At 44.1% G+C, this 15,143-nt stretch overlaps 1 protein-coding gene across 1 annotated transcript in view; it reads right to left on the reverse strand.

Annotated features, from left to right (window-relative positions):
• LOC134329539 (ubiquitin carboxyl-terminal hydrolase 34-like) overlaps positions 1-15,143 on the reverse strand; it is a 16,425-nt gene continuing 1,282 nt past the window's right edge. The window contains exons 4-21 of the mRNA XM_063010824.1: positions 15,022-15,066; positions 14,096-14,200; positions 13,272-13,419; positions 13,038-13,168; positions 12,632-12,805; positions 12,109-12,438; positions 11,409-11,566; positions 10,782-10,860; positions 10,561-10,687; positions 9,589-9,696; positions 8,805-8,909; positions 8,234-8,358; positions 6,927-7,050; positions 6,124-6,203; positions 4,629-4,769; positions 3,882-4,028; positions 2,892-3,039; positions 1-1,525 (exon numbers count right to left, since the gene is read on the reverse strand). Coding sequence (XP_062866894.1) covers positions 876-1,525; positions 2,892-3,039; positions 3,882-4,028; positions 4,629-4,769; positions 6,124-6,203; positions 6,927-7,050; positions 8,234-8,358; positions 8,805-8,909; positions 9,589-9,696; positions 10,561-10,687; positions 10,782-10,860; positions 11,409-11,566; positions 12,109-12,438; positions 12,632-12,805; positions 13,038-13,168; positions 13,272-13,419; positions 14,096-14,200; positions 15,022-15,066 — 2,925 coding nt within the window. The 3' untranslated portion in view covers positions 1-875. The remainder of the gene's footprint in view (positions 1,526-2,891; positions 3,040-3,881; positions 4,029-4,628; positions 4,770-6,123; positions 6,204-6,926; positions 7,051-8,233; positions 8,359-8,804; positions 8,910-9,588; positions 9,697-10,560; positions 10,688-10,781; positions 10,861-11,408; positions 11,567-12,108; positions 12,439-12,631; positions 12,806-13,037; positions 13,169-13,271; positions 13,420-14,095; positions 14,201-15,021; positions 15,067-15,143) is intronic.

Here is a 15,143-nt window from a genome sequence, read left to right on the forward strand (position 1 = left end):
AATTAAATCATATTAAAATTTTATTAAGTTATCCTATATTAAAATAAATCAAGAGAGGAGAAAAGCAACAAGGAAAAAAAAAAAGAAAAAAAAAAAATGCAAGAATGACATACGATAGATTATGGAATGTATTTCGGTAAATAAAATATAGCTCCGACAGTTCCGTCAGGTGTGCTTTATTCAAGCAACACATTCTCTGTGTGTGATATAAAGCACCAATAAGTCTATATACATATACAGCATATGTATATACACAGTAGATTCATCCACATATATATATATACAGTATATATCAGCATCACCTTTCATATATACTGTATACATATTTCTTACATATATACTTTATTCTTCTCATTTACAACGCCAGGTAACAAGTAGAAGATTCCTAACAGAATCAAGTTTGTCGTGGTTCTGGGGTTTTTCTCCGTTCAGTGAACAAGTAAACATAGTTTTGATATCAACCACAAAAAAAAAAAAAAAAAAAACAACCGGCGAGGCGACTTCACTCCCACTTCGCTTCATTAAGTACAAAACTGGCACAGGAGACATTAATAATAATAATAATAATACATACATACATACAAACATACGGGATTAAAAAATGCAAATTAAATTAGAAATCAAAGGACTAAAACTGTAAACCTGTCCCCGTCTCGGTACAGCAAGCGCAAACAAAACAATTATTTTAACCACTTCAAATAAAAATAAGGAACTGAAAACGTTTTTTTTCTTTCTCTGCTCTTTAAGACGTGCTACAGCCGCTAAAATCAGTCAGGTTTTGTTTGTGATTGACTTTCCGGCGTTTTCAGCAACTCTAACACTGAACAGTAAATAAACTAAACAAGATGAACCACTTCTGGGGCAAAAAAGTGACATCACAAGGCGGAGGGGTGTGCGCCGCCGCCTTTACCTCCAGCGGTCAGTTTATTAACCACAGCGATCGCCGCCTCCACCGTACGATGAAGCACGTCCAGGATGTCCGGCATGGGATTCACTGCAGGGGAGTGGCCTGTCCCTGGCTCCGCCTCTTGAAGGCCACAGCCCCGCCCCTCGTCGGCGTCCTGTAAAGCAGACTGCAGTATGGAGTCGTCCGCAGAAGATGAGCCGGGCTTCGCAGCGTTCTCTCGTTCGCGCTCCTTCGGTCGCTTCGTGTCTTTCCGCTCTTCCTCTCCGTCGCCCTCCTCTTCCTCCGGGCCGGCAGACGTCCCCGGCTCGGCTCGCCCGAACGCCTCGGGCAGCGACGACGACGACGATGAAGATGACGCCTCCATTTTTTCCTCTTTGCCTGAGGTGCTATCCGGAGAAGGCGGGTCCTGCTCCGTGCCCGGATCGATGAGGGATGAGTCTCGTGTCTCGGTGTCTGAGGTGCTGTTAGGTGTTAGAGCCTCGGCCGGCTCCGCTTTCTGCTCCAAGCAAGGAACCAGTGAGGCGGAGGTGGGGCCCACTAGGGTGGCACTGTTGGCTGAAGACCGGTCGTCGTCGCTGACCCGCCGCCGCTTCACCGGAGTTGCCCCCTCCTCTTCCACTAAGAGACCCAGAGAAAAATACAATACAATAAAAACAGAATAAAAATACCATCATGATTTAGATTCTTGGTTTTGTTTTGTACAACAGCAACAAATGGGAACCTCATGCAGCAATGTAGGACTTGATCAGCCTTGAGAAAAAGAGCATGACTGACAGAAATGTGTTTATTCTAAATTCATTAAAAAATAAAAAAAAAAATAAAAAAAATACGAGGGTTCTTCAAAAAACTCCACCACTATCCTACATCGTCACCTTCCTCAGAGATGCATTTTTCCAGCGCTGTACCATTTTAATGCCATCAGCAAAAATTATTTTTGGTCGAGCGTGTAGCCACTGATGCAGCGCTGCTTTTACATCATCACATGAAAATCTTCTTCCCCTTAAAGCTTCTTAAAGCGTTCAAAAAGGTGCAAATCAGATGGAGCTACATCCGGACTTTAAGCGTCTCTCAAGCTGATTCCGAAATCTCATACTTACAGAGTCTGTACTAGATTGGAGAAAGTACACACCGCTCGGCCGGTAAAGAAGTACGCGATTTCAGTCCAGAAGTGTTCAGTATGCACGCAACACCGCTACGTACTACATCCACCATCTTACCAACGTCAAGTGATGACGTAATATCACCATAGTTACAGATCGCGTGCTCATATATATAAATGTTGGATATTTATCGTCTTTTTGCACTAATCATGATGTTATTTAGGGTTGTACGCAATAATAACATTTTTATTTTGTTCATCTTACTTACACTTGTAAACAGAGGACTCTTTTTCCCGTTTTTCGCATCTTTCTTGTTTCTTCTTCTGCTTGGAACGCCTACGCAGCTCCAGTTGAATTATGGGATACATTAGCAGACCGAAAGTGTGCATCGTTTGCATACTCAAACATGGCTGGTCAAGAAGTAGGTCATCCGGGTAGTTCTGGCGTACCTTTTTATGTATACGATGTATTCGGACATACTAACCGCTCTCGCGTGCTGCTTTCGCGTACTATTGAGTATGGAAGTATCAGCTTCAGTCTCTCAGAAACGACCGATCACTCCTCCTCCCACCCTCACCGCTTCCAAACGAGATATTAACGTGTGGAAACTTTTTGAAGATCCCTCGTACAGCCTAATGCACGATCTTCCATTTTGATTTTAAATCCACGATCCTATGTTTAGTTTTCACGATGCTACTAGCAAGCGAAGAGGCAAAGCAAAAACTGTCCTCATCCAGCTTCTACTGTTTACAGTCAGCATGGTGCGTTCGTCGGAGAACTCCTACATTACAGTGCAAACTCAAAACTATCCGAACCGCACCCACTGTAAGGTACCGCTCAATGCAACAGCGGCTCTGGAGGAATGTGTGTGTGTGTGTGTGTACCTTTGGTTTTGGACTCTAGCGTGTGTGTGGAGCGATGCTGTAAGCAGGCCGTGCATTTGTTGAGCAGCTCTTGCAGGGCCGGACCAAGTGCCGAGTCCAGCTGTTGAGGGGTGTGTACCGACAACATCAGCACCAAAGCTAGCAGATCCTGTACATGAACCATTGAACACACACACACACACACACACACACACACACACACACACACACACACACACACACACACACACACAACGTAAATGATAGTTAATTCAATATTATATCTTAAGTGTGGAATTAGAGGTAGAGTAGTATACACTCGTCCCTGCTTATTCACGGGGGATTTCGTTCCTAGACCCCAGCAGACACCCAGAACCGTGCATAATAAACCCTATATATATATACTTATAATTAGCGTATTCATGTGTTTCATTCACAACAATTGCTAACAGGCTGTGACCCGGTGTACGCACAAAACAAGCTTTATAAAGGCAAGATAAAAAGCTCGATTAACTCTAGTGGCCCGCACAGAGCACCACTGAACAGCTCTGGAACGAACTGGAACATCAGCTGAGGCTTTCTTGAGCAGCATGAGTGCCAAGCTATAAAAAAATCAGCTATTTTCCTACAGACATACTTCATAGTCTTGTGAAGAGCCCTCTCAGAAGAGTGGCTGCTGTTCAAGCTGAAAAGATCACACAGAGGTGATACTAAGAGCTGTAGTATGTAATACAACTTGTTTTAGAGCAATATGATGAATACTTTAAAAGCTATTGATTTTTTTAAATAAAATTTTGTTTTTATTATGTAATAAAGGGTGACAGTGTCAGTATGAGAGTTGTAGACGTGATGCTCATGGTCAGGTGTCCAAATACTTTTGGACATATAGTGTCAGTGGTAACTGCTTGACCGTGCGGGGAGTTGGGAAGGCTTTAAAGTGTGTGAGCTGATCTGTGGATGAGCGAGGACTACTGTGGTAACACTGTGGTAAAAGTACTGTGTTGTACTGACAGCGTTGAGGAGGCTGCTGGTCTTGTTGAGCTCTGCACTCTGATTGGTCAGTTCAGGCTGGAGGGAGTGATACTCGTTCAGCAGGTTGGTGACCAGCACGCTGATCAGGTTGGCACAGCTCGGCCCGGACAACACCTGCGGCTGCACCTGCATACAGACAGACGAGCAGAATTAGGATAACGACAGAACAGGCTTCCTCAGGTATCAACGCACAAACAGAGCAGATCTGGTTTAATAGTGGTCATCATCAATTCATTATAAAAGCATTTTTCTCCAAACTAGTCATATCCAATTCCCCTGTTCCTCTCCTTCACTGCTGGTCGAGGAAGGCTGTACCTAACACCTAACCCCCTGACACATGTGCAGTACCAACCCATACGGAGAGCCGTATCGTGCACAGAGAGTCACGCACCGATCTCTATTATTCCCCGTCTCACTGTGCAGGCGGTAGAACAGCCAGCAGAGGGCGTAATCGCATCAGTTATGATGAACCCCGAACAGGCTAATTTCGTCCGTGTATACGCCGGGCAAACCGGTGAGTTTGAAAAGGCAGCCCCGGTGGGCTAATGTGTCTCACTGCTGCGCCACCTGAGCGCCCAGCCACGCCCATTTCTAACATGGTGTTTAAAGTCACTTTTATAAAAAAAAAAAAGACTTGCTTACAGCTTCATACAGAAAGTTCAATCATCATATACAACATAGTCTTTAAATGCAACCCGCGGCTCTGACCCGGATCCGAATGTTTACCTTTTGTAGGAAGCAGGTGAGGAAGGAGTAAGCGGTATTGTTGTTGAGGAAGGTCCTCTCGTCCATCAGAATACACTTGATATATTCTCCGAACGCAGGATCCTCACACAGCAGCTTCACACACGTCTTGGCTAACGTGGACTGTGGACAGAAGAAAGATGGGTCATAAATCGCCCCGCCCCGGTCCCGTTATAGATGAGTTACTGTTTCATTACCGCTCCTTCCAAGGAACACTGAGAGACTTCTACTTTGCTACATCCTCATTTGCAGACTCATACATATTTCATGCCTGTCCATATGTACAAATGAAGCATTGAACTTGATCTGGCCTACTTGTATACAGTCAAACCTTGGGTGTTTGGGGTTTACCATACAAACATTTCGGGTTACGAACGATCTTTTTCAACTTAACGTAAAAACAAATTTCGGATTACGAACCGAAATTCGCGAAATTCGGACAGCGGACAGTGTTTTTCGGTGTTTTCGATATTAAAATGTCCGCAAATAAGATGCAGAGAGAGCGCAGAGCATTTGTTGTTGTATAATTACTCATGCCAGTGGCTGTCACTGTGTATCAGACAGAAAGGACAGTGAGTGAGAGAGAAGAAGGAACTGGCTGAATAAAGTATTCTTTCTATCGTGCAATTACACCTACAAAATACAACATTATTAAAATAAAGGAGGAAATAATAGAAAAATATGAGAGTTGTTCTTTCTGATTTCTATGGTGTTTATGTACAGTACTATTGTGTATTTTTGTTTATTATATATATGTTCTTTACAGGAATGTCTATTCTATAATTTAAGATTTAAGGGAGAATATACGTGTATTTACAAAAAAAAGAGCATTTAAGACATTAGAAAGGTTAGGTAAGGGGGGGGGGGGGGGTTTGGGAGGTCTGGCACGGATTAATTCTGTTTACATTATTTCTTATGGGAAAAACAGGTTTAACATACTAGTACTACTATACTGTATATCTGTTTTATTTCCTAAATAGATCACACTGAATTATGTTGTACTTGTACAATGACAATAAAGCTATCATATCATAATAACAGCTATAGAGCCTGTATGGAGTCATCATGTATCACCATGTCAAGGCAATCATGTGTAGTGTTCCTCTACACTATATGGACAAAACTGTTGGGTGGCACGGTGGCTCAGTGGGTAGCACTGTCGCCTCACAGCAAGAAGGTCCTGGGTTCGATCCCCAGGTGGAGCAGCCCGGGTCCTTTCTGTGCGGAGTTTGCATGTTCTCCCCGTGCCTTTCCTCACAGTCCAAAAACATGCAATCAGGTGAAATGTATATGTATATATGTGATATGTCTATAGGTGAATGTGTGTGTGTGTCTGCCCTGCGATAGACTGGTGCCCTGTCCAGGGTATTACAGTGTACCATGCGCCCATTGAAAAGCCAAGATACTGGTTGTACAAGCAGCAATGTAACTTAATTGTGTGTGTGTGTGTGTGTGTGTGTGTGTGTGTGTGTGTTACCTGAGACTGGCTGAGCTCAGTCCACAGTTTAGGGAACAAGGCAAGGTGCAGCGGTAATCCTTCATATGCCATTAATACACCTGTACACAGGTACATAAACATACACAGATTAAAACACATTCATACACGATATGGTCAAAAGTATTGGGACACCACTTTTAATGATAACATTCAGTTCAATTAAATGATATTAACGTTAATATTTTCGATATTTAGTGGAAGCTTTTATCCAAAGCGACTGACAGTGCTGTGACAGTATACTGTCTAAACATTTGAGGGTTAAGGGCCTTGCTCAAGGGCCCAACAGTTGCAATCTGGCAAGTAGTGGGGCTTGAACCAGTGAACTTTCGATTACAAGTCCAGTACCTTAACTACTAGGCTACAATTGCCCTAATTATATGCTTCTGACTTTGCAGCAACAGTTTAGGGAAGGCCCTTTATTGTTACAGCATGACTGTGCCTATGTAAAAGACACTCCAGTGTTCTGCACAGAGTCCCCTCAACTGCACTAGGATGGACAGCTCTAGGATGAACTGAATGATCAACTGAGGCTTTCAGTGTCCAGCCATACAAATGCGGTCTGAATCTTTTGACCGAATGGGCACAAATTCCCACAGACATACTGCAAAGCCTTGTGAGAGGCCTTCTCAGAGGAGAGGCTGTTGTTATAGCTGAAAGATCACTGAGTATTTGTTTGTTTGTTTGTCCAACAAGCTCATGGTCAGGTGTCCAAATACTTTTGGATCTAAATTGTTTTAAGAACAAGTGCACAAGTGAAAGAGAAGGAAAGTAACGGAGCGTACTGAGTTTGACGAGCGTCTCTGTGAACTTCTCACAGTTGATGGCGACTCGACACAGCAGATGAATGAACTGGTGATAGGACAGGAAGTAGTCCATCAACATCCTGTCGTACACTTCGTCTTTACCCTGTACGAGAGAAGCAGAGCAGACGGGAAGAGGCGGCTTGTCAGTGTCTGATACGTCTACATAAAAACACTGCATTTTAAACCATGGTTCATCCAACAGTCTTTTGTTTGTTTGTTTGTTTATTAGGGTTTTAACGTCATGTTTTACACTTTGTTTACATTCCTGACAGGAACGGTAGTTACTCATTACACAAGATTCATCAGTTCACAAGTTTATATTTTATTTCATTTTTGGCATTTTGCAGACGCTTTTATCCAAAGCGACTTACAGTTGTGACAGTATTCAGTACTAAGCAATTGAGGGTTAACCTGACAGTGGTGGGACTTGAACCAGCACTTGAACCCGGTTTCTGATCCAGTACCTTCACCACTAGGCTACAACTGCCTGTGAACAGTCGTGGACAATTTAGTATCTCCAATTCACCTCACTTGTGTCTTTTTGGACTGTGGGAGGAAACCGGAGCACCCGGAGGAAACCCTCACAGACACGGGGAGAACATGAAATCTCCACACAGAAAGGACCCGGACCGCCCCGCCTGGGGATCAAACCCAGGACCTTCTTGCTGTGAGGTGACAGTGCTACCTACTATGCCACTGTGCCACCCCAACAGTGTTTTGTAAAAGAAAAGTGACGTAAAGCTGATGTTTTAGCCGATAGCGCCACTGGTGATTCAAATCCTGGATCCTGGTGGTTAAAGGTTTAGTGCTGCGCCACCTAAATGCCTCTCACCAAAAATAAAACTGAGAGTAAAATATATTTATTTAATATTAATTAGGATTTTAAAGTCGTTTTACACTTTGGTTACATTCATGACAGGAACGGTAGTTACTCATTACACAAGATTCATCAGTTCTAGTTTAATATCAAACACAGTCATGGACAATTTTCTATCTCCAATTCACCTCACTTGCACGTCTTTGTATTGTGGGTTTTTCCCGGAGGAAACCCACACAGACATGGGGAGAACATGCAAACTCCACACAGAAAGGACCCAGACCGTCCTGCCTGGGGATAGAACCCAGGACCTTCTTGCTGTAAGGCGACAGTGCTACCCACCGAGCCACCCTGCAGTGAATAAAAAGTGATTTAATTCCTTCTAAAAACCAGGGGATTCAAGTACTTTCGTCTCTGTAATGACATTAGGTCCACACCTATATAGTAAAACCAACACACACACACACACCTTGCTGGTTTCCACCATGGAGGGCAGGAGGCACATGTTGAGTTCAGGTCGTGGAGGACGAATGTTGTTCTTCGCCCCGATCAGCTTGATGTTTTCTCTGCACGGCAGATACGGTCCGAATGACACTACACACGCGCACGCGCACACGCAGAGAGAGAGAGAGAGAGAGAGAGAGAGAGAGAGAGAGAGAGAGAGAGCAAACTTGCATTAATTTTCTGTTTCACAACTGTTTCTGTTTTATTCTGGTCAGGGTCACGGCGGGTCAGATTCCAGGCTTTCGCACACACACACACACACACACACAATATCAGCAGCTCTAAACTGGCCTGACTGCATGGGGATCGAACCCAGGACCTTCTTGCTGTGAGGCGACAGTGCTACCCACTGAGCCACCCTCACAGCATGTAGTGGGTATGACTTTTACCATACATGCTGTATGAACCTGAACGTTAACATTAATACTGTTACAGATGTTATCACAACTGTTTTTGAAATGCGTGGGTAACCAGGGTGAGGACAAGCCAGAATATTGTTAGTCTCATGATCAGAGTATGTGGTGAGTGGAACTTACTGGGGATGTTGCTGTGGTGGTAGGTGCAGTGATTGTGCTGCAGGAAGGGCACCAGTGTGTGCAGGAAGTCGTGTGGACTCAGCAGCACCAGCTCCTTTAGCACATCTGAGAACCAGAAGAGGAAAAAAGACGCTTTACAAATAATAAGGAGCAAAGAGGGAAAACAAAGCGACATTTGATTGGGCCCTTCAAGCACTGAGCTAGCCCTTTTCGACCAGCGTGGAATGGGTTCTGTTCCAGTTCCCGGCCCTAACTTGGTTTCGAACTGGAAGCGTTTTTAAACTTTCCAAGCTGGAACCAAGGAAGAGTAGGTGTTTCAGCATGAATGATGACAATATCCATAGGCGAGTCAGGCTGTAGATGAAATGAACGTCTTCTTATCACCCATAGTTGATCCGTTATTGCTTTTCGATTAAAATCAATCATCTGTAACATCGGTAAGTGCTAGCAGGTAATAATACACACTCTGTTAGCTTCTTACTGCTGTTCACTTCTGTTGGGGTTTGTGCAGAACCCTCTGTTGATGATGCATCCCGGTTCCAATAAAAATAAAAACGGTTGTAAATTTGTGCCGGTTCTCTGAATAGCACCTAAAATTTAAAAAGCCTGAACAAAATTAGTTCAGGAGTTATTTTGATCTAAGAGAGCCACATTTAAACCCTGAGAAAGAGTTTTTATCTTTTTATTTCAGGCTAGATCTAACAGTGTTCAATAAGAACCTGTACAAACAAACAGAAGCATTTACAGCAGTATGAAGAGCGTAACAGAAACGGTGGAGTTTTACCCAGGCAGGCGTTGCGGAGTTCTGGAGGACTGTAGGAGTTGAGCAGCGTCAGCAGTTTGTGTGCAAAATCGATCCTCTCCTGCCACTGAATCAGAGCCTGCTTTACATCTACAGAGAGAGAGAACAGAAGGAAGAGAGAGAGAGAGAGAGAGAGAGAGAGAGAGAGAGTTTGTAACACTTTAAAAGCACCGTGCCAACGATGCTGCTCCTGCCGGATGTGACGGAGTATTTGCACCAAGAAGAACTCACTACAGACTTTATCACAGACTGAACTGATTATTAACTCTATTATTATTTATTTATTGCCAGTTATATCTTTTAGTTCATTTAATTCTGTGTTTGTATGATTTGTGTAAATCCTGTTTAATTAAAGTCTCCTCCAGGCCACCCAAGACTTGCCACACTCGGCTTGCTCAACAGGGGTTTTTGTATCTGTTGGTCCTGGATTTTGTAAAGTTGCTTTGAGACAATGTCTATTGTAAAAAGTGCTATATAAATAAGGTTGACTTCAATTGACTAAAAACATGAGAGAGAATGTAATGTACAGTTGTAACCTAGTGGTTAAGGTATTGGTTCAGTAATCAGAAGGTTGCCGGTTCAAGCCTCACCACTGCCAGGTTGCCACTGTTGGGCCCTTGAGCAAGGCTTAACCCTTAACCCTCAGTTGATTAGACTGTATACTGTAAGTCGCTTCAGATAAAAGCGTCTGCTAAATGCTGAAAATGTAAATGTACAGTGGTAACTACTTATTAGGACAAGAGCAAGAGCTGGCAGAGGTGCTGCCGCAAAGTAACATGGGTGATAAGGAGGCACTTTGCTGGTGGGGTGGGTTTGGGAACATGTAGAGAGGAACATGTAAAGAATCCATGTTGACTATTATTAATAATTATATGTTATCTCTTTGCATGCACACCCACTCAAACACACACACCTCCTGACTGTATATGGAGTGCATTATGGGTAAACAAGTACCTTTCCTCTGTAGATAAGGTCTGGTTGCTTTTAATACTGACAGGAAAATGGAGAGCAGCTCCACCAGGTCACCGGTCACATGACATGCAGTGGCCTCGTGGTACATCATGTGCAGGGTGTTGAACGACTGGAGACGGAGACAGACAGAGAACACATATAAACGTTACGCTTAATGATAAGCAGCCGACATTAAGGTTAAACCGAAGTGACGTCAGCAGTACCTCGGTCATGAGGATGAGTCCCCGGTTAAAGACCACCAGCAACCGGTCCTCATCGTTCTCCAACAACACGCGGAAGGCACTGAGACACACAGAGAGAATTTCAGCTTGTTTATATTAAACGTGATGTTCCCTGCTGAGTCTGGTTCCTCTCAAGGTTTCTTCCTGTAATTTTAAGGGAGTTTTTTCTTGCCACTGTCGCCCTCGGCTTGCTCAATAAGGGTTTTTCGTCTGTTGGTTTGAGACAATGTCCATTGTAAAAAGCGCTATAGAAATAAATTTGACTCTAACTAAGCCAATCCTCCTACTGCAGGAGAAAAATGTGGTACAAATCAAGAAATCCAGACTGACAAAAGAACATGCGCAAGTCCGGAGAGACAAGGATGAAACCCAAGCCCTGCAGCTCCTCTTTATTTTCTGTATTCAGGGGCCATGACCATCTTCATATGGGCTCTTCAACTGGGGGACACTGGTTGCCTAGTGGGTTGAGCTTTGGGCCATCATTCAAAAGGTTGTGGGTTTGAATCCAGTCTCTTAAGGGCTGCTGTACAATGACTGACCCTGCGCTCTACCCCAACTTATAAAAAGATGATACTGTACACAGAGGCGTTCCATCATCTGCGCGCGTACCTAATGAGCGTGGTCCAGCAGGAGCGGCCGTCCAGGCAGCGCAGGTAGCAGCTGATGGTGGTCTTTTTGAACTGTTTGATGTCCTCCAGGTCCTCCTCCCTCATGTCCGGCCTCTGAGCCACGAAGAGCTGCATCAGGTTGAACAACTCCTCCACCGCCTGCAGAGACAGACCAGACGTGGGTTTCAGATTCATACCGTTACAGAAACGGATCCGGTTATGGCATACGGCCAAAAGTATACGGACACTTGACCATCAGCTTGTTGGACGAAGCAGTGTAGCTATTCAGTGTTAGAGGGTGTCCAAATTTTTGTGAGGTTAGCCCACTTCTGCTGAGGTTTGAATCTCAGTAGTGCTATCAACCGGTCGGGCATCTCCTGCAATTTCCTTCAGGATCAATAAAGTCTTATCTTATCTTATATCTTATCTTATCTCCACAGACGTGACTAGCTAAGGATTTGGAAGGGAGGGCGGGTGCTGAACAGCCTAGCAATTGGGAGGTGCTCCGGTCGGTGCGCTCCGAGTGCTGGTCCTAGACCTGGACAGCCCACCCCCCTCTATCAGACAGCCACTCTGTGTAGACACCCGACTGGTTGATTACAGCACCACTAAGATCCAAACTCCGTATCTCAGCAGTAGTGAGCTGGGGTATTATATACCTGCGCCACCCAAGCGTCCACTATAATCATAAGCTTACTTACTCCCGGATACTGGCTGGCGTGAGGCGTGAGGTTCTTGAAGGCCCACTGGATGTTCTGGTGCGAGGCGAGCAGGCGGGTGAAGGAAGCCGACTGCTCGCAGCACAGACGCAGGATTTTGTAGTAGGCGGGCAGCATGGCGCGGTTGAACAGCACCACCTCCTGGTCGTCGTGGTCGGCCAGAATGTAGTTGAAGGCGATGTTCTTGGTCACCACGGGGTTCTGTACGATCAGGCGCACGTTCTCGCTGCAGTCCACGCACACGTTGTACCAGAACGACAGCAGCGCCTGCTTGTTGTGGTTGGTGGCGATGGCCGGCTCTGACAGTTTGGGCTGTACGTGAAGAGAAAGAACAAATATTATGGGCATTATGGGTAAAAAATTGAAAATGGTGAATAACTAGCATTCACAAAATACAGGACTGAATATATTAAACATTTCCACACAGTTTAACACCACGTCGTTTTGAATCTGCCCCAATAAATGCCATTTCCAAAGACGTACGCTACACTATTGTTCTACTCACTTGAAAGAGGTTCCAGAGGTCCATGAAGTAGCTGGAGAACATCAGCTTCTCTGTCTTGGAGATCAGACAGTAGGTCATGAAGCTGAAGTACTGCACCAGTTTGGTTGTGCCATGTACTGCCACGTCTACGTAGAGCTTAGCCCGGCCCAGCAGTCCCAGCAGGAGGTTATAGACCTGCCAGAAATCAGAACACATCAGGTTCAGCTCTGCAGCTCATACAAAACCATAAATTAGTCAGAGAGTCTGAGGGTTAAGGTTCTTGCTTAGGAGCCCAACATTGGAAATCTATCCGTATGTAGGGCTTGAACCAGCATCTTTTCGATTACTAGTCTAGTACTGCAACTGTTAAGCTACATAGTGCGCAGTGTGAGAATCCAGAGTCTGACTTGAAGAGCACGCTGGGTACCTGGTGGAGGACGACGGTGGTGTCGGGACTCAGGGGCAGGTCTCGCGTGGGGATGTGGAGAGATCGCGTGGAGCGAAACATCTGACGGAACGAGTTGCTGGGGATGAGTGACACCAACAGATACGCAGCCGCTGAAAAACAGACACAAGGGTTTTAGCTGTCCGAGCAAAAGAAGTAGGGGTAAGAGTGTGTGTGTGTGTGTGTGTGTGTGTGTGTGTGTGTGTGTGTATTTACATGTCCGGACACGAGGGTAGTTGTGTGCCAGCAGGAAGCGCTCCACCCAGTTCTCCATGTTCTGCAGCACCCAACTGTGAGCGAGTTTATTGCGAGGGGTTTGAACCGCCAGCCAGTCTAAACACTGGGATGGATTATATTCAATCACCTGCGGGTGGACGAGAGAGAAAATAGAAAAAAATAGATATTAATAATAAAAAAATAACACTTAACCAGCCTCCTGATACACTGTATAGCCAAAATATTGGTACACCCCTTTTAATAATTGAATTCATGTGTTTTAGTCACAATGATTGCTAACTGGGGTAATAAATCCATTATATAAAAAAAGAAATATGCATCCAATTGTGCAGCAACAGTTTAGGGAAGGTCCTTTCCAGTTCTAGCATGAAGAAAAGCTCCAGTGTCCTGCACAAAGCCCTGACCTCAGCCCCACTGAACAACTGAAACATCAACTGAGGCTTTCTTGACCAACATCTGTACAAAGTCTTGTAAGTAGCTTTCTCAGAAGAGTGGTGGCTGTTATAGCAGAAAAGATCACATAGAGGTCACTCTAGTTTAACAGCATTTGTTTTTTTTAAATGGGATGTCCAACAAGCTCATGGTCAGGCCACAAAGCAGCCTGGTCACGCTGAGGTCATAATTGTACTGCAGCAATGAAACTCAGTCGACCTTCTCCCCTCGACTGGACGTTCGACTGGGATTCGAACCCTACAGATCCAGATCTCAGCAGGGGGTGGGCTAGCACATTAGTCCCCACCAGTTATTGCTATATAAAAACCCATTTACCCAGTACACCAAGAGACACAGATTAGACGCTTTACCTCCCAGATCCTCTGAAGAATGTAGGAAGCGAATGAGGGCATGCCAGGAGGACCTGCAGCAAACTCCATCAGCATCGTCAACAGCTTAAAGAAGGGATTCGCCGCCTAACACACACACACACACACACACACACACACACACACACACACACAGAGCAAAAGAAAACAAAATATCCATCAGATATGCACACTCACTACAGACTTCGAACAATTATAACTAATTGCTTGTTTATTCTTTCGTTTATTACAACTTTTAGTTTACATTAATTTTCTACATTAAGTTTGATTCAAGTAAGTCAAATTAATTCTAATTATCCCTCCAGGTCACCAAAGGAAGATGGGGGCTCCTGCTGAGTCTGGTTCCTTTTTAAAGTTTCTTTCTGTAATTTTAAGGGAGTTTTTCCTCAACACACACAACAACTGACTCTTATTAAATCAGTGCACAAGTAAAACTGAACAAAAAACATTGAACTCTGGACTCCTTTTAAACATGGCCAATGTTTCATTTTACTCTGACCGTATTTACATTTATATTTATTATGACTGCACTACTGTTTATAGAGAGTGAAATTTATTCTGCCACTCAGGGCATGTGCAATACCCCACTACTACCTCACTGCTGTGCTTTAAACAATCTACTGTACTTTTTTATAACTATAGTTTAGTCTTTATTCTTTATATTTAAGATTCTTATACATACATGTGTGTGTATTGTGTATTTATATATAATTTTGCTTATTGTATGTGTAAGCACCGTTGGATTGCTACTCAATTTTGTTGTACACTGTGCAATGACGATAAAGAAATCTTATCTTATCAACAGGGTTTTTTTATCGGTCAGTCCTGATAAACCTTTTGTTAAGCTGCTTTGAGACGATGTCAACTGTAAAAAAACATACTAAAAGAGTAAAACAAAAGCATCTTACCTCAGGTGTGAGCTTGGCTATAGATGTGAAGAGCATGGAGACAATCTGGAATAAAAAAGAGAAAATCATGAACCATGACGCACGAAACAATGTCAGCTGGTGTCGGATCAGATTCGATGCCA

This window comes from Trichomycterus rosablanca, chromosome 15 (assembly GCF_030014385.1).
Source record: "Trichomycterus rosablanca isolate fTriRos1 chromosome 15, fTriRos1.hap1, whole genome shotgun sequence".
NCBI lineage: Eukaryota > Metazoa > Chordata > Actinopteri > Siluriformes > Trichomycteridae > Trichomycterus > Trichomycterus rosablanca.